Genomic DNA, 20,415 nt, shown 5'->3' with positions numbered 1-20,415 from the left:
AAAGGAATGGTTCGGTCAGAAATATTATTGTCCCTATGGTTTGGCCATGTGGTTTTAACCATAATTCGATCGATCGTACAAACATTTCCTATGCACCTTACCCGAGTTTTCGTCTGTGGAGCACAAGCAAAATCATGCAGCAGGGCGCGACCATCTTGTGATAATCTTATCACTTGCCGCATCACCCTGGGTGACCTGCGTTTGCGGCACTAAATAATATCCCCCGCCTCTGAGCCAGACATCACCAAATCATTTATATTCCCCGCCTCTCTGTGACGTTGCTGGGCAGCATGGCCAAGCGCGCCCAGTCATCACCTATGCGACTAGACGTGGAACCCGGAAAACGCACATCTCACAGCGCGGCGCGTCACAATTAGGAATATGAAACTGTACTTTAAGAGTAGACAACAAGACTGTACAATTGGTTAAGTACATTTATTTCACATTAAATGTTTCGATAACAATCGGTGTGTGACCTAATCAATTAAAATAGAACTTTTTTTCTTTGATCTCATTTAATAAATCCGCAAATGTTTATCGTGAGTCACACACTGTTCCTTTTGGGACACAAGGTGTTCGTTTTGGGTAATCGAAGCACTTCGGTCGCACGGTGAATTGCAAGGCTGGTGCTTCAATTTGGCACTAGAGCAACGTAAAGGTTATGTTGCTCCTAGCCGCCGGTACCGCGTACGGACAGATTATATTTTGGGACGACAGACAAGGTCCAGTCAAGTAGATCCAGCGATTGACATGTAGCTGCAGCTGGCGGTTGAAGAAGCCATCGGTCGGGGTCTGGAATAGATGACAATCGCAGAACGGCACGATGTACCTGTTTGCAAAAGATAAAAATCAAAGTCTCAGTAGCCTATCTTTATTACATTTATTAATTTCCTTTATTAGCGCAGAGGTGAACCGAGAGAATACAACGTGGAATATCAAAGTACTCTGCTATTTGCTTCCGTGTATAGTGCGAATGAGAATGTTGAGCACTAACCGTAATGCGTAAACTGGGGCAAGAATTTGAGGTGCAAAAACAATGTAATTATGTATCAGCGTAGAGCCAGGGAGAAACGACTGGTGGTCTACATGCGTCTCGGTGCTGGCCTGCCCCTGTTGCCAGAGGCGTGGCCAGGATTGTCTAACAAGTGGGGCCTGAAGCTAATGTAGTTGGGCCCACCACAGTGACATTAACATCTGTAAATTCCCACGCAGTGCTGCTGAGTGAACGTCTAGAAATTTTGGGTGGGCCTTTCCACTCAGGCCCTACCCTGTCTATGCCTCTGCCTGTTGCCCGGTAGATGGATGTACTAGCATTTCATTGCAATATGCCAAACAGGACAAACAAGTACAATGTCACCCATCAGTAACGGTCAGCTATTCATATTTCGATTAGTTCTGGTATGAAATCATCTAAAGAGAAACGTACATTATATTCGCAATTTCCATTCTCTAGGCGTAATGCAGACCGTGATGCAGAATCCTCCGTTCGTGTCAACGTTTTCTCAAAAACTGAACTTCTGTGTAACTAGGTGCAGTTTCGGAATGGGCAACCTTATCATATACGTTATTACACCCCCCCTCAATTCATTCCCTTTCAGAATGGTCCCTGCCTCTCAAGTTCAAAAAACAAGAGAACCTTATACTGTGCGAGGGACGCGTGGGGCCTCACAGCTCCCAAGCCGAAATTCAAAGCTGGTGACCTTCACTCAAAATGAACGTACGTTCTTGCTTTGCAACAAAACCGTGTCAACGCATCCATGAGAAAATGAATTTTGGAACACGGGTTCAGGAAATAGGGGTCCTCTCATTGTGTTTGGCGCTGCTCAGCTGTAGGTGAAATTTGACAATAGGGCCACCTCTGCTTATCTCATGGCCTCCTACCCCATGGCATGTTTTCAGTCAGTACTTCACACATGCCTAGAATGTTTTGTGGCCTAGGTCTAATCCCTTTTGTAGGTCCAGCAGTTATTCAGCTTTTTGTGGAACTTTATTGCAAGTCAACTGCCAAAACCCAAATATTCTTACAATGTTACCCATTGTTCTTTAACACGTAAAATGAAGATCCTACAGTATCTCAACTAAACTGTGAAAGCAAATCGTAATAATTGTAATTTCTGATGCTTGTTAATCTGCTTAGAATCACATGCTGTGCATAGGTCCGACATCCAGTGGTCACTGCGGAGTATTGCATTTTGTTTTTCGTAGTCAAAGGGACGTCGACAAGGCGTGTCTGAAATACTATCCCTATAGTGACGTGTGTTGTACCCACAATCCCTCACGCGTCGAGGTCCCTCAGATTGTTTTTTCCGCCCAGCTACTGGTCGCCTTTATGCGGAGCTCCTCAAGAGACATTGCAGATTCCATCTCCTCGACCTTTGGTCGTTTTTTCCTGTTTAAAGATTTAATATATCGATCCCTCCTTTGACGCAGTTGTGAAGCTATCTCCGCCGAGCAAGATCTTCGACGGAGGGGACGAGCGGAGGAGATCCTTCGGCGTTGCCGAACACGTGGCCTGGCCTCGCAGGCCTAATACAGTAGGGAGAGTGGGGTTGTGGGACATCTCTGATTCTTTTTCTGAGAATGCCTTTCCTTTTCCCCTTCCTTTCCCTTGGGGTAGTTATCACGGTTTCTTGCCTCGGCTATGGAGAGGACACCCTTTAGGTTTTGACCACTTTGTAAGGGCAAGTTTACTTGGAAGGACAAGCATTCACGGTGTAACCGCTGCTTGCCCCTCGATCACAAAGAGGACGGTTGCTCGGCTTGTCTGCTTCTAAAGCCAAAGACTCTAAAAGACCGTAGGGTCAAGAGGTGGGCGGCCTACGCGATGTCGAAGGCCGGGACTTCACCCGCCGCTGCTACCACCGACAGTGACTAGGAACGTGATAACACGACCTCCGCTACGGAAGTCGTACACCCCTCTTCGTCGTCTGTCCCCGGCCCCGACGGGCTCGGCTCATGCCCTGCTTATGGGGATGAACACCCCGGCGACACTGACGCACACGATACAACACATAAACACACAACCCATAGCTCTTCTTCGTCGAAGACGAAGAAAGCATCAGCGCCCAAGGAGACGCAGGTTACACCGGCGGCCTCCTCGGACCGTTCGGGTTCGAAGCCCCTCTCGCAACCGCAGCCGCGACCAGCGACTGGGCTTTCAGCAAATAAGGGCGCCGCCCCCAAACCATCGGCCGACGCGCACCAGCAGAGAACGCCTGTAACGTCGAAACCACAGCCCTCCGCTGACAAACGAGTCACAGAGAGCTTGGCGAGGATCGTTGTAGCAGACGCCCAGAAGCGTACGCCGAAAGACACGTCGAGCGCTACGCAAAGGTCGAAAGACACGCCGAAAAAGCCCGAAGAAAGACAGGGACTACCCCCTTCAGTCGGGGGGGGGGGGACCCCCAGCACACCGGAAGGCTTTTCGGAAGGCGACGGGACACTTTCCTCGACGTTGTGGGAGAGGCCGAGCCGTTTTCAGCAAGATGAAACTCATTTTCCCCCCCCATGACCGCTCAGGGGTACCCCATGAAACCATGGAAAGGCTCCATCTCTGCATGGAGAGAATGGAGAGGTTTATGAACACCCAGGACCCTCCCACTCCCAAGAGAACAAGAGAAGGGCCTCAGGAGGACCCCAGGGCCAAATACTCGAGGCAGGACACAGCCCTAGACTTCCATAATGTGTATGACCTCACTGGTGAGGAACAATACTTGGAAGAGGAGGATGATTTTCTGGACAATGAAGAGGGACAGAACCAAGAGGAAGGTCTGGAAGACAGCCCAGACATGGTAGGAGAAGGCTTCGGAGAAAATCCAGAAGGACCTTCTCATCCCTGGCAATCCCCAGCAGTATATTCGGACACTGGCGTCCTGAACCTAAATCCTCCCGACAATTCACCTGTTAGAAACACGTCTCCCATTGACTATCAGCCCACATTCAATGCCCTGTTGAGCAGCAGCACATTTCGAACTGGACACTGGGGAGATCTCTCCGGAAATAGACTTTGTGGAAAGAGTAATTAAGGAGAAACCCCCAGTCAGCCAGACCATTCCCCTCCTCGCTTCAGTGAAGAGAAGAATCATCCCTTCGCTATCCACACCCCCACTAATCAGAGGAGTTAATCCAAGGATTGAAAAACTTTTCACTCCTTCACCCTCAGACCCGCTGTACATCAGGGGACATTCCATTCCGGATTCCCTTGTAGTGACTAATACAAGGAAGAGGGCAGGGGTACCGCTGTCCACCAGTGAGGCCCCACCTGACAAGGAGGGCAAGAGGTTATATGCCCTTGCTAAAAGAGTCACATCCTCGGCTGCCTTTTCGGCAAGAATTGCGAACAACAATTCTTTGCTAGCTAGCTACGCGGACGCGCAGTGGGCCAAACTGCGCAAGGACGCCGAAGAAGCGCCGGAACCACTACGTACACGCCTGCTATCAACTATTGGCGAAGGAACCCAGGTCAACCAGAGTATTGTAAAGAACTCTCTGGATGCTGCTGAGACAGCGGGACGTTCTCTGGTTCAGGGAATACTCCTAAAACGCCATGTATGGCTGCGCAACTCAGGGTTCAAACCGGAGACACAGGCGTCTTTAATAAATAAACCTGTTGGAGACTCAAACCTCTTCGGGAAAGCGGTGGATGAGGCTCTGGAAATGGCTAAAAAAGAGTTTGATACTATCAAAACTTTTGACCAGATCTCTAAGCCCACTACCAGACGCGGCTATGGCAACAAACGCTTTTTTCGTGGCCAACGCCAACAGCAGAATCAGCAGCAACAGTACCCTGCCACCAGTTACCAGACCAATAGTGGGCAGTACAGCCAAAGAGGCCAGCGCAGGGGCAAAGGGAGAGGTCGGGGGTCCACCCCCAGAGGCTCCCAAGCCCCCAACAACACCAAGTGACGCGAAGATTTGCGTCCCCTCCCATGCAACACCGGTCGGGGGCCGGATAACATCCTTTCTTCCAGCATGGGAGGGAATAACGTCAGACCGCTGGGTACTTTCCACCGTAGCCCACGGATACTGCATCGAATTTAACAGTTCCCCAACATACAGACCCCCGAGGGGACGACGCATGACACCGGAACACCTTGCCATCCTTCTCCAAGAAGTACAACTACTGCTGGAAAAAGGAGCCATAGAGTTAGTGCCTCTATCGCAGGTAACGGAAGGTATTTATTCAGTGTACTTCCTTGTACCCAAAAAAGATCTAACCATGCGCCCTGTATTAGATCTGCGCCCAGCGAACAAGTTTATCAAACCCCAGAAGTTTCATATGGTGACCTTACAGGAAGTGATCCCACTGCTATCACAGGGGGATTACATGACAACATTGGACATGAAAGATGCATACTTTCATATTTTAATGTTGCCAGCGCACAGAAGATACCTCAGGTTCATGATAGAGGGCAAACACTACCAGTTCAGAGTGCTACCCTTCGGCATAGCATCAGCACCAAGGGTATTCACGAAGGTACTGGCAGTGGCAGCGGCCCACCTGCGCAGGTTGTCCATCCCAGTTTACCCTTACCTCGACGACTGGCTCATAACAGGGGATTCTTACGAAACATGCTTCTCCAATACCCAAAAGACTGTAGACCTTTTGTTCCAGTTGGGCTTCTCCATCAACGAAAAGAAGTCCAGCCTAGACCCCAGCCAAATCAAACAATTCCTAGGGGCTCTAATTCAAACAAAGGACGGCCTCGTCTTCCCCTCCAACGAGAGGGTCCAAAACATGCTGTTTCAGATCCCTCAATATGTGACCGGTCGAGAGGTGACGGTACGCAAAGCAATGCGCTTGCTAGGCATGATGGCGTCGTGCATTTATTTGGTACCTCACGCGCGCCTGCGCCCTATGCAAGAGTGGCTCAACAGCCAGTGGTGTCAGGCCAGCGGATTATGGGACGATCCAGTGGTGGTCTCGCAGGCCTTGGTTCTCTCGCTACGATGGTGGACAAAGGAAAACCTGGAAAAAGGGAAACCCTTTGCCACACCCGCGGCGGAAGCCACTGTAACCACAGACGCATCCCTAACAGGATGGGGGGCTCACCTATCCCATCAGACTGCTCACGGAGTGTGGACTCCGAACGTAGCATCCAAACACATAAATCTACTAGAGCTACTAGCTGTGTTCAAGGCGCTAAAAGCCTTCCAGGAACACCTACAAGGCAAAACTGTGTTGGTCCTTACAGACAGCACCACAGCCATGTACTACATCAACAAGCAGGGGGGCACCCACTCTCCAGGACTGTCCAAACTGGCCCAAAATATATGGAAGTGGGCTCTCAAACAAAACATGTTCCTACTGTCAGAACATGTACCAGGGGAACTCAATCTGCTGGCAGACAAACTCAGCAGAGATTTCCCCCCTGCCCGAAGAGTACGAATGGCGACTGCACAAAGACATCGTCTTCGACGTCTTCACACAATGGGGATTCCCAGAAATAGACCTATTCGCAACCCTGGAGAACTCACAATGCCTAAGTTACGCCTCCAGGTACCCCCAGAACCAATCTAAGGGGAACGGTCTGTCGATGCAATGGTCAGGGAAATTTGTTTACGCTTTTCCCCCCCGACTCCCCTTCTCAACAAGGTGGTGCACAAGATGCACCAGGAACAAGTAACCATGATACTGGTGGCCCCAATGTGGGCCCGATAGTCATGGTTCGCTCACTTGATGGAGATGTCTCTATCTCCCCCAGTGAAACTCCCCTGCCCGTACAACATGCTGTCACAAGACAAGGGCAGGACTCTGCATCCATGCCCCCAGAACATGAACTTAGCAGCTTGGCTCCTGAGATCATAGAATTCGGACATCTACTGCTTCCGCAGAGATGTATGGACATTCTCAGGGAAGCCAGAAAACCTAACACTCGCCACTGCTACTCTAGCAAGTGGAAGAGATTTGTCATCTGGTGCAGAGGGAAAGGCATCAACCCAATTGACTGCTCTCCCACACATATTGTTCTATACCTGACCCACTTATTGGATTCAGGTCTAGTGTTCAATTCCATTAAAGTCCACCTAGCGGCACTTTCTGCATACACCACTTCCCAACTCAAGGTATTGTGGTGGAAGATCCCTGTTATAAAGGCCTTCATGGAGGGAATAAAGAGAATACACCCCCTGATAGCTGACCCAGCTCCCGGATGGGACCTTAACGTGGTACTTACCAGACTCATGGGCTCACCTTTCGAACCATGCACAAAGCATCTCTTAAAGACCTCACTCTTAAGACTGCTTTTTTAATAGCCATCACCTCCATCAGGAGGGTAAGTGAACTACAGGCTCTTTCTGTTCTAGACCCCTTTGTTACAGTTCACAAAGATAAGGTGGCTCTACGCACGCACCCAAGGTTTGCTCCGAAGTTCATATCGAAATTCCACGTAAACCAGTCTATAGAACTGCCAACGTTCTTTCAAAATCCTTCCAACTTGGGAGAAAAAACTCTGCACACACTAGATGTGCGCAGAGCGGTCATTTTCTACATGGAAAGAACCAGACCACTGAGGAAGACTAATCAGTTCTTCGTCTCGGTGGCAGCAGGAAGAGAAGGGGATGCAGTTTCAAAGTCCACTATTTCTAGATGGATTGTTCAATGCATCACTCTCTGCTATACTCTTGCTAAGAGAGAACTGCCCTTTAAGCCTAGAGCACACTCCTCGAGGCACGGGGGCGTCCATAGCATTCATTGCAAATGTTCCCCTTGAGTCCATCTGCAAATCGGCTACCTGGAGTTCTGTGCACACCTTTACAAAACACTACTGTCTAGATGCACACTCGAGATCTGACTCCCAGGTGGGTCAGGCAGTATTAAGACATCTTTTCTCTACTGTTACTTCTCATAACCCACCGCCAACTCCAGGTACTGCTCGCTAGTCTATGCACAGCATGTGATTCTAAGCAGATTAACGAGCATCAGAAGACAATGCATTACTTACCGTAAAAGCATTTCTGATGATTGTATCTGCTTAGATTCACATGCGCCCACCCTTCCTCCCCGCTCGGATGGGAGGAACATAGACTTCCTTTTATATCTCTCTTTTCTGTACTCACTCACGTCTAGAAGGCTCCCTCAGGGCAGAAAAATACACAGAGGGACCTCAACGCGTGAGGGATTGTGGGTACAACACACGTCACTATAGGGATAGTATTTCAGACACGCCTTGTCAACGTCCCTTTTCGACTACGAAAAACAAAATGCAATACTCCGCAGTGACCACTGGATGTCGGACCTATGCACAGCATGTGAATCTAAGCAGATACAATCATCAGAAATGCTTTTACGGTAAGTAATGCATTGTCATATTTTTAAGAAAAGGACGGAGAGGATAGATTTCAAAAGACAAAATGCATACTTTATTTATACATATTATAGAAAACATTTTTGCAAAAATAAAAACAGACGGTCATCATTTCAACCGGGATTTGAACGATTTTGCAAGCTCTGCTTTGGGTGGACATGGGACGCTGGCAATGTTTTGTGGCAATGTATGTCTGCTCTGAACAGATTTGTGTGCGATTCCATGACTATGCATCTCAACGGTATTAACAATGAGATCTTTCACAAAATCGAATTGTAGCGAAGCATCCCTAAGTTTTCAGCTGTCTTAGATTGTTCATGCACCACATTCTCGTTATGCGCTAATACCGCTAGTAAAGTCCTACATTTCATCCCCTGGATGCCAAAATGCAATCTCTTTGGCCTGTACTTTAGGCACATATTGTGGAACACCTCCAAATCTCCGGTGTGACAGAATTCTGAGAGTCCCTTCAGATCTCTTGATAGTGTTATCAAACAGTCTTCTCAAGGGCTTTGTGTGGAGCTGAAGATGGTATCAACCACTTCTTCCGTGCCTGCGCTGGGGACAAAGGGCCATGTTCACATTGGTGGAAATGTTGGTTTTCTGTCCAGTGGTGAACGTTGGAACAGTGGTGCATCAGTGAGCGCCATTTTTCGAGTAGAATTTCCACAGACCCATCACATGTTTTGGAGCTCCACCAAAGATGGTTGCTGAAAGACTGGGACCATTGCGAAATACTTTCAAAACCTTTTTTTTTTTTCCCTGCAGCCGAGATTTTTTTATTAATTGATTTGGCAACATGCCATACATCAAACTGATGTTTGATATTTGGATACTGCTCTCTCATTGTCTTGGCTATTGAAACGTGTCTGTCCGTGGCTGAGTTTGATTTGCATTCCCCTCGATTGTAGATCTTCCAGTGATTTTATAAAACCAAGTTTCTCCATGGCCACCGAGGATTTACATTGGGACACCTGCACGACCACTGAACTCACAATTTTCTTACTTTCCATGTCCTGAAGATGGTAGGTGCAGTACTTCGAAGAAAATCCGGTGCTGTCACACTGTCCCATCGCCGGCTAGCCTGAACCGTTTGTCGGGGAATGTACTTTCAATAGCCAATTGTTCAATTTTCCAAGCATCACTGATGGCAGGCAATATATAATCACGTTGGTAATTGTATTATTGCGTTTTGGAAATGAAATGGAGTCCCACAAACTGAAAAACTGGATAACTTTGTGAAACTAGAGCCACTGAAAAGTAAAGCTGATGCACACAGTAGATTGCCAGCTGGCAGTTTCCCCAGCATCGGTTGAGCGGACCATGAAAATGCTTTGTGACTTTTCACAGGTGGCATGTATTTTCAGGTTACTGCCTTGTGTTAGACGAGTCACGCTCACCAATGGCTTTCCACATACTTCCCCTCCCACTGAATACACACATCACCATCTTTATAATCTCCATCAAGCTGCTGTCGAATACTATGTATTTGGCCTCTTTTATAATATCTGGCTACATTGTTTTGGACTGACCCGTGGTGGACATATCAGCAAAACAGGACATACTATAGTCTATCTTTGTCTGTTTCGTCGGTCAATAGTGTTGATGCTTCAGTTTGTCATTTCAACATCTGTTACTTGACGATGGATAGGAGAACTTCAATGTGGACTGTTATTTGGGGGGCATTTTTTTTTGGTGGGTGTCGATTGTGTCAAGTGCTCATCGAGTATTGTAAAACTATCTTCTATAAATTCAATTGCACCTTCATCTGGCGGAGCGGGTGCATTGTAGCAATGGTTCAAGAACACTTTGCTGGAATCGCCGGTCTTATTAAATACATTTTCTGGCCATTGGACATAGGCATCTCGAGTGTGAACACGACGCACCTCAATGAATATTTCCTTCATGTTGAAAATGGCAAGCAGCATCTGTCATTTGTATTGCTGTCTGTGTCTGCATAGTCCGTACTCGATTGGGCATCTACAGGGCAGATAGGAGAAGGGATGTTCAGTGTAAATCCAACATAGTGTTGTTCAAATGACACTAAAAAAAGCATATAATGAAGGCCTTGGCACCAAACTGTTGCCAACAATTGAAAGTGTTTATAACTAACCTTATTTTTATTTCTTTTCTTTGAAACCTTCTTTACTCTAACATCAGAAAACTGGCGGACCGACTGATACACGTTCCTCTGGTTCAATATACGGATCTTGTATACATCCCTACAAAAAAATAGTATCCATTTAAAATAAGTCATTGGCATTACACATGTAATTAGACCGACTTTCTTTTATTCGATGGTACTGTCAGTGCGCATACCTCTGGCTCCGCAGCAACTGTATGGTCTGGTTCCGGAACACCCACAATGGATAATGTAATTGTAGAGGACGCTGCAGCATCTCCCTGAAACACAGTACTTGCATTAGTGAGGTCGAAAAGATTGGAAACAGGACAAAGACGACAAAGGTACATATCAACAGTAAAGTGGCAAAGAAACATTGTGCAATGCAATGATACGTTGTGAAAATGATCGATTAGCTCGTCCTATTGAGCTATGATGACCCATACACCTGACACCAGATCTACTACGAGAGGTGTTCGTATTGTAATGGAGGCTTCAGCATCTCCCTGTAACACACTACTTTCGTTAGTGATGTCGAAGATTGGAAACAGGACACACAATTTTGAAAGACCACATAGGTACTTATCAACAATAAAGTGGTAAAGAAACATTGTGTAATGCAATCATACTTTGAAAAAATATGATCACATTATCTAGTATTCCGTACATAAAACCAGTATGGAACAGAATAGCTAGGTAATATTACCTGGTACGCGCTTGAAGTGGTTGATGACTCCATGTAAGACATGGATGTTGAATCTTGTTCCATCATATTCGGTGGATAGGCATGGAGTGGTAGAGGGAAAGTATTATTCGATTTAGAAATTCCAACATTATAAAATGGCATGTAAGACTGAGTAAGAGAGAATGACACTTATTGAAACGTATAATATAGCATAATTATCCATCCCCATAAATTATTTTTCTAAGTGGGTTCTGCAAAACAAGGACTGATGTTTAGCAAGAAAGTCATTATTTCAACAGCTATTCAATCACATAAATATTGAAAGTACTATAAGTGGCATTTACACCAAAAATACAAGCGTAGAGTTAAATCCGGAAGCGTGACTCACCAGTGGCGGCATTTTCACGAGTAAAGTCGGAATAGCGTTTGGGAGAAATTTCCGAGTTGTTCTCGGTTGATTCCTCTTTGTGTTACAAGGATGTGTCGTACATATCCTGTGAGAAGTGCAGGCTGCAGATGCGGTATCGATGACCCCTCTTGTCCTCCAAGACTTGGTTGACTCTACTTTCAAGGTCTTCCAGTGGATATCCGCAACGTCTGACCCATTCTCTTATTCGATCAACAGTCTTCGAGAATACATGCATTGTAATGCCTTCGGATTTGTCATGGGTCTTCGAAGGGCAACCGAACAGAACATGCAGGCATTGTTGTAAATTCTGCAAAATAAAGGTGAACATTATTAGAAAATTATTTTGCATGTGCGAAAGAATGAATTGGACCATACGTTGTTCGATGCACGCTTTCTTTTGGGCACCACAGCAAAACCAGTGAAGCGTGTGCAGCTGTATTATAGGACGAATTTCACAAACGATTCATTGATGTGTTGAAAATCACAACATGTTACTCCCTTCAATGTTCTATCATGCACGAATATGAAACATGCTTATACTATAGGCTCGGTCCGCAAAGGATGCAATACGATGCCAATTGACAATGATAAAAATTGATATACTGATAACATAACAAAAGAAACTCAAGTCAATAGCAATGATACAAATTAACATAGCACTACGGAGTTAGATACTTCAGAATAGATATAAATTTACAAATGAAGGAGATATGATTAGGATACATGTCCTTACCTTGACCAACAAACATTTGGATTCAGCAAGCAGAGTAATTGGTGGCAGGAGGACAGGGAGATGTTGACAGGTAGCACACTGACGAGTTCACTCGAAGCGGTCAGAGTAGCACGTTCACGAGTTGACTTGCAGTGCTCAAGGAAGTTCTCATGGTAAATATCCAGTGGTTTATAAAGAATAACAAAAAGGGGTGTGTTTGTGAATGAATGACGTGTATATGTCGTGGCATTATGTACATTGCAGGGGGCGCGGTTTGCTTCGGGGGAGGCCTGCCTGGAGACAGTCTGAGGAGGCCATGTGAGCAATGACCCCTCAGCGTGGGATACCTATTGAAGTGTACATGTAGTTTGGCACCTTGGCCGTTTTCGCCCCTGACAGCCCCCCATGGCAGCGCACATCCACTGGTGCAAACTGCCTTTGATTATGGGGAGTGGGATGGATGGGCCGGGAGGCGTGCAGACAAGGCACCGGAACACTGCTGAATGGAAACACACTTAATTCACCTAAAAACTGAAACAACCATTGATAAAAACTGTTTTATTTGGTTTCTTATTTTGATGGCACAAAAATACTACACATTGTAAATGTCTGGTTGCAGCTCGGCGAGGGGAAAATCCCATGTACTGACCACTGTCGCTGGGGAAAGTTTGTCTATTGGTGCCAACGACACAGGCTGGTATTACTCGTCGAACGCGGTGTCCAAACCTCCCATGTAGCCACCATGTGTATGAACGATAGGCCACCAGCCGGTACCACCTATGAAAGAAGTGTATTAGATCTTGATCGTCAATGACAATTCTTGTATGCAATGGCATTTTTACCCTGACAAATACTAACTAGACACTACACAATATTGAACGCCTTTTATGCGACTATTACTAGAGAATTGCAAGATTAAACGGATATGACGATGATATCTTGAAGTTACGAGAATATAGGGGACAACCGTGAAATAGTAGTGGTCTAACTGACATCACAACCAGACTACACTTACTCGTTACTTGGATTACGAAGACGGACCGTGTGAGACAGACTGCCGTGAAGTCTGGTAGCTCGGTAACGCATTGCTGCTGTGGATCGCCTTGCGATATGTAGGACAAGCATCTTTTAGCAGTTTTGTCAGCAGCAGCAGTTCTCCATCTCTGTTGGTATTGGCGCGCACCAATTGCAGGTACACCAGGTGGAAACGCTGTCCAATGCGACTAGGCCCAGTCTCTTCATCTGTTGAAACGTCCTCTCAACTGTTGTCCAAATCCCCATCGTCTACAGAGCTTGCTCTTTCCAGTAATTCCTCCTCGGAATACAGGTAGGGCATTATTGTTGCCATTGTGTGGTAAAGAAACTAAAAGGTGGTACTGGTATCTGTTCACACGGGCTACAAGCAACGAAGGTAGCTGACCAGAGCACAGAAACGAGTCACAGAATACTCAAATACAGCGAGAGGAATGGAAAAGAAAATCTGCTGTTGTGTGTTGTTAAACGCTCTGTTTATACTTGTCGAAAGAGGCTTCCTGCCGTTTCCATGGCGACACATTAGCTGAGGCGCAGAGAATGTTGACACGAGACGTGCTTTGGTGTTGTGAAATGGGCGGTGCGCGTCTAGTGATGTCAGGCTCGGGGGCGGGGGATATAATTTAGTGCCGCAAACGCAGGTCACCAGGGCGATGCGGCAAGTGATAAGATTATCACAAAATGGCCGCGCCCTGCTGCCCGATTTTGCTTCAACAGACACTCTGGTAAGGTGCATAGGAAATGTTTGTACGATCGAATTATGATTAAAAGCACATGGCCGACCCAAGGGGACAATAATATTTTGTGACCGAAACATTCCTTTAAGTGTCATTATTTTTCGATACAGTACAAAGCACTACAAAATGCCTCCAGTATACAGTACTGCTCTCCCTATTGGACAAAAAGATCAAAGGCTTTAGATTCTCAAAAAGATGGTGGATACGAATACCTAGAAACCAGGGCAATGCATGCCTATGTGCTTGCTTGTTTCAGTAGATAATTTGCAAAAAATTCAAATTGTTGACTTTTTTGGTTATTCGGTCCATCTACCTTGAAGTTAAGGGAAACTAAACTTAAAATAACTTTGTATTGTAGGTATGTGAGGTGGGAGAGTAGCAGAGTGGAAGGGGCGAGAGGAAGTAGTGGGTGGAAGAGTAGCAGAGTGGAAGGGGAGAGTAGTAATGGAGAATGAATAGGGAGTGAGGGGGGAATAGCTCAGGGGCAACAGTTTCTTTTTTTTTTTTTTTTTGTCTTGGAAGCAAGACAATGCAGTGCAACACAGGTTAGAATCCTCATCCTGTGCTTAGAAACTGAAGGCAAGCGTCCCCAGGTAGCACAATCCTCCCCACAATGACAATAATGGACTCTCCCAGGATGGGAATAAGGCCAGGACAAAGTGCAGGTGAGCTTAAATGGGAGTTTATCAATCAAAATAGGGCATGCAAAGAACTCTGCAAACTCCGAGAGAACTCTGTCTGACAATAGCAAAGACAGGCGTATATATTTACATATATATTTACAAAAAACGTCATAAGAACCTACATACTATAGGGGGCACAAGTTCATGGGGATTGGGTGGCGACGACGACTAGCTATAGGTGCTGCGATGTGGTTTGCCGCGGCTGGAGGACGTCACTGGTTACCCTCGTGGGTTGGGCTGGGCCTGGCAGGTCAGCTGGGCTCATCCGGACGGTGGTGTTGTGCCAACTGTGACTAGTGTCAGAGATGAATGTCTTTCCTGACTTTTTGCCCTAGGGCCACGCACACCGCAGTCATTCAACCTTGCAATATTATCTTCCCAGGTAAATCTTCTAATAGGTTATTCTACAGGTTAATGCAACACAGGAGGAATGCACCTAGAGTGGGCTCTGTTGGCGATTCATCAATACATGGTTACCATCGTCCTGTTCACTGGGTATCGGAGGTCATGGGGTTGGGTCTCGGGGCATGGGACAGGCGGTCCGTGTTATGTCTTGTTAGAAGTCATTATGGATGTGTTCTTGTAATGTTGCCATAATATTGGGTGTCCTAATTTTACAGGGGCCATTAACCTAAGGTGAGCCGGTGGGTCGTGGAGCCTAAGAAAGGGCGCCTTTGGATCTGTGCTTTAAGGCCGGGGTTTACTGCTGGGTTGTAAATAATTCAGGTGGCAGGCCGTGGCCTTGGGTGCTGCGGGGGAATGTGAATGCTTGAAGCGGCTCCAGCCGAGTTGGTGGAGCAGGGCAGCACAGGCCTCTGCTTTTTCGTCTGGCCGACTTCACTGGGAGGAAGGGGGAATGGCCTTGCGTGTGCTCACAAAGGTATTTTCCTCGTGTGTTGCAGACTTTAGGTGTAAGACATAAACATTCATATAATATACAATGCTCATTGAGTCTTTCCAAAGCTCACGTTTTTGACATTGCTAGTGCCATCCATATGGCCAATTTGAGCACATTACTTGTACACTACGTTTTTAATGACTACAACATTTTGTTATATGCTTATACATGCGCGGTAAGTGAGGTAGTAGTAAGGTTGGTGGAGCACGCAGGAACAACCCGCCAATGAGACTGACGGCAGTGGCACATAGTGGGCTTGGACACACATATGGTGCATTTTCGTGCACCCCTTACATGAGCCCTCAATATGGTTGCATTTGTCTTCCTTTGCACTCTAGCAGCATTAGTTCAGTTTTGGCGCGCAGTCTTCTCGATAACACACATCATGAAAAACCCCCGGGATGCTTGTACCATTTGCGCCTAGCTACAGGGATGTGGGTGCTTCATCCCTAATGTCATATGCGCACCCATTCTGCCATTTTCATATATCTTGCAGGTTTTTTAGTCAGAGAGGTTGTGGAGAGAACGCTTTCATCACCGGTGGTTTGCTCATTAGGATTTGGGGACTCTGCTTTTGTCAGGGGACCATTGTACAGTTCTTTTCCACCCAGGCCCTGCTGGCCGGGTCATGCTGGAAACAGCGATACACTGCGGAAGGTGAAATGTTAGTGTTGGTATCTGACACTAGCTCATGTCCGTCTGTTTGTGGGAACGGGCTCTCAGCGGATCTGCCAGAGAACTGCGGCCACAGGGATAAGTGACACTCTCCAAGGGTGGGGGCCGCGCTGCGGTGCACAGGGCTCAAGCCATTTTTATTAGACAAAATGGTTTCCAGGGCCTAGCTAAATTGAGCAGGTTTGGTCAATGTCTTCAGCCAGTGCCCCACCCACCACCTGGGCCCTGGTGGCAGGAAGGACAACTGATGAGCCATGAACCTCACTGGGGGAGAAGAGGCATGGGAGTGGGGTCTCCTGGACCAGTCCTCCCATACAAAACCAATCTGTGGTATTAACCAAGCGTGCTATAAAAGAACAATTACAATTACAATTAGAGTAGCGGAACGGGAAGGAGATGGATAAAAGATAACAGGATCCCAAATCGCTCTGAGCTATTTTGCTACTTTTAGCTCCCCAGGCCAATTGGTGTCCTACAAACCTAGCGATGCGACATTAACTTTGTGTTTTTGGCAATGTTTATAAAGAAGCATTAGGACATGTCTAGAGCACATTTAAAGCACAATGGCTCATATTTGAAGGCAAGTTTGTATCTTATGGGAGACATACATTTGTGGTGTGCTATGTACTTACGCCTGGTAAACCAGAGGCAGCTCCTTCCTCTGTTGCTTGATACCCAAGAGCTGGTTTTAGCACCTGCTTATCAAATTGCAATGTTGGAACCTGGGTATTTGGAAGCCATATATTCCTATTGTGAAGACTTGTTACATTTGTGGTACCCCTGAATATGATCCTCCTAGGAATTCCTGTGGACGAATACATAGATGGGGCATTTGCCTTTAGGCCTTCAACAGGTAGGCGTTAAATTGTGGTTACCAATCTTTAGTGACATCTTGTGGTTTAGGGACACATGGGCTAGTGAGGGAAAACCCACGAGAGGAGCTACTTGGTCAATCCCTTTGCCAGAATTGTATTAACCCTTCAACTGTCTTTGAGGGTTAGTGTGCATCTGTGACGCCTGTCCAGATAATTGCCATAATATGACATCACAAGTACCAATATTGCAATCCTGAGGAGCATTGACGGATAGGGGAGGCGCGGGCATTCCCTGGGCACCACATAAAGGTAAGGACAACAACATGATGGGTTTCCCAGGTGCTATGTACTTACTGTTATTGAAATACATCTTATGCATTACATAAAGGTATTGTTGGTGCACAAAGATCTAAAACGCCCCACAAAAAGCTCTTGCTTTGGCTATTTCTCCTATGAAGCAATGTTTTTTTTTAACTTTTTCACTCCCCATTTTATTTGTCAAGTTTTATCAGTTCTTAGTCTGTGTGATGGAGCCTACCTACATTCTTGCTTCAAGCTTGTTTCGTCTGTGTTTGAAGGATGTTCGTTCCATCACAAAGTATGCCGCATCATACCATTTTTTTTTTTCTTCCCCAGATCGATCACTGGCTTATTCTGATGAGTCTCGACTGTCAAATCTTCTCAGAAGGATTGCCCGGGAAGATGACAGAGATCGGAGACTGGCTACTGTGAAGCAACTGAAAGAGTTCATCCAGCAACCTGAAAACAAAATGGTTAGTTACATGGACTAAATTGTTTATTTGTATTTATTCAAATGGCTGGCATAAAATGACTCATTTCATCAATTTCATGACACTAAACATACCATTTTGGGCTCTTGCTCGCTCCCTCTCACTTGCTCATTCTCACATGCTCCGTAGTTTCCCCCTATGCACTTCTTTAACCTCTGTTCCCTGGCTCTCTGGCACACTTGCTCTCCAGCCTCCCTTTCTCCCACAGATTTCTCATTTGATACGCTATCTCGGTCCGCTTCCTATGGACGTTTTTTCGCCATAAGTAGGCACAGCTGCACTCCGCACTGGACATGACATCTGGGCTAGTATATATGGAGCCACTGCGCCCCATAACCTGTCTTTATTTATTTATTTCTACGTACTCTGTATGTTTCAGAAATGCTGGTCTTTCCTGGTTTTCTGTTGTGCACCCTGGAGACGTCTCTGGTTAAAGCCCTGCACAGATTGCAGGAGACCAATGTCTGTCTCCGAACCCCTCTTACCCCACCCTCTCTCTGCCCCCACAGGATTTGTTTATTCTTCCTGGGGAAGAACACAACTTGCAGGATTGCAAGTTGTGCCAATCCATACACCGGAAGGCCTTAATGGAAGTGTGATTAACTCTACGTTTTTCCAAAGGGTGTCACCCAAGGACTTCCATTGAAGTCGATGGTTGTGGAGCTGAGAAGATGATGGCGATCCTGACCCAGACTGACCACATCCATGGGACCACTGCGCTTTAAACCGCTGACTATTTCAAGCGCGGTGGTGCTTTGATGCTGGAAATGCATTGGGGGGGACAGGGCCTCCATGTCCTTGCCCTGTACTTATGTGTTCTGTGTTGTTTTCTGCACAGGAGTCCATGTGGGACTCCTGGCAGTGCAGCTCTTCTTTTTGGTTGTCGTGAACAGAGATCGTTGGGACACCCTTATGGCCCCCATGGGTGGGGGTACAATCCCTGTACCCCTAGGGTATGTTTTTGGGCACCTTTGTGTGTGGCCCACAGAGCAGGTTATGGGTTGGTGGCAGCTCCATGCTGAGTTTGACGGGTGCTCTGAGTATCCTCCATTTTGGGATACTCGGGCCCTGCCATAGGAATCCGTGGATTCCTGATAGACCAGATGGCCCCTCTGGCCTCTTGATTTCTATTACCTATTACCTTGTTTGACCAAAGTCCTCGGAAGCTCTGACTGTCCCTTCCCCTGACTGGCTGTTGGGTGGAAGAACCATATATGGTATTGTGGAGGAAAGTCCCGGCCAGACTGGCTAGAGCCTTCCCAGTGATTGCATGTTGTGGGTACCCCCTTGGGGTGGGGCCTAGGTGAATGGAGTGTGTGACCAATATGCACTTCACGTTCGGTGTCTGGTGTCTGTGTGTTATGGGTGTCTGGGTGGAAGTGAATGGCCTGAATGCACTGTGAGTCTGATTGCCTGTCTGCATGAATGCCCTGCCTGAGCTTGGCTCAGCAGTGTGAATGAGACAGAACCATATATCCGGGGACCTCTCGCCAGATTGTTCAGAAGCTGAAACTTTAAGCTGCTTATCCTTGAAGCGCAGCTGGAAGAATTGCTGCTGCTTTCCTTCCTCCCAATCTGAAAGCTGTCGAGTCTGTCGAGGACTGGTCCAAGAGAGGACCTGCTTAGGAGACCTCTCTCCAAGCTGCGAGGAAACATTGTGCAGAAACCTAATCTTATGTAATGCCACACTGGAAGCCATTCCCGAAAGACTGTCGACCGGAGAATGGGGCCGCTGAGGATTCTCGAAGTGAAGCACCTGGACATTGAGGCCATCGAAGTCCATCGTCGTTGACCAGGGTTTGGAGGTTTGCCGTAACCGCTGGAAGCCCATCGATTCGTGTTGCCCAGAAGTGGGGACAGCTTGACGCCATGCTGCTGACGACCGGCGCCACAAAGCTCCACTCTTTACCTAAAACCTTTGAAAAGGACTCCTTTGCCATCACTGTCGACAGCTTTGTCCCGCCTGAGAAAGTTGAGGTCGTCGACGAACCGAGGAGAATCCGCTGGTGTGTTTCCTGCCACCCGAAGTCCACAAAGACACAGACCTGCGAAGATCTGAAAGCCAGCCGTGGTAGAGTCTGATCGCCGAGTCAACACCAGACGCCCACTGCTGGGCCTACGTTCTTCACCAATTTGCTTTGCAGCACCAAACTCTTGTCATTGAAGTGCACCGCACACTGCCTCCTCTCAGGACGTCCACGACCGATCGACGAGCACCACAAAGGTCGAAGCTGCTCTCTCGATGACCCTGTTCACATTTTGTTCGAGGAATCTCGACACCCTGTGGCTCCTGCTTTAAAGGGAGTTCACCCATGAGGGATCCGTCGACGGACCGCCGAAGAAACTGTGCTAAACTCGGTACATTGGGATAGTAGAATATTTGTAGCTGGAAACAGGACTATTTTAAAACTTGTATGGACTGGGCTTGTTGATGCACTTTCGTTAGTTTGCCCAGGTTGGGGGTGGGGGGGGGGCAGATCCTCACAGAACTGTCATGGTATTGGGGACAGAGTATTTTGCCATTGTTTAGCCTAACTTGTCTTCCTTCCT

The 20,415-nt window shown here is 47.0% G+C and overlaps 1 protein-coding gene across 1 annotated transcript in view; it reads left to right on the top strand.

The window, feature by feature from the left end:
• The window catches only part of SMG1 (SMG1 nonsense mediated mRNA decay associated PI3K related kinase), a 2,768,248-nt gene that overhangs the window by 88,751 nt on the left and 2,659,082 nt on the right, over nt 1–20,415 (top strand). The window contains exon 4 of the mRNA XM_069647131.1: nt 17,711–17,847. Within this exon, the coding sequence (XP_069503232.1) occupies nt 17,711–17,847 (137 nt within the window). The remainder of the gene's footprint in view (nt 1–17,710; nt 17,848–20,415) is intronic.

Source organism: Ambystoma mexicanum, chromosome 2q (assembly GCF_040938575.1).
Source record: "Ambystoma mexicanum isolate Mex_15411 chromosome 2q, UKY_AmexF1_1, whole genome shotgun sequence".
Lineage (NCBI taxonomy): Eukaryota > Metazoa > Chordata > Amphibia > Caudata > Ambystomatidae > Ambystoma > Ambystoma mexicanum.
This window is presented reverse-complemented; position numbering and strand designations above follow the sequence as displayed.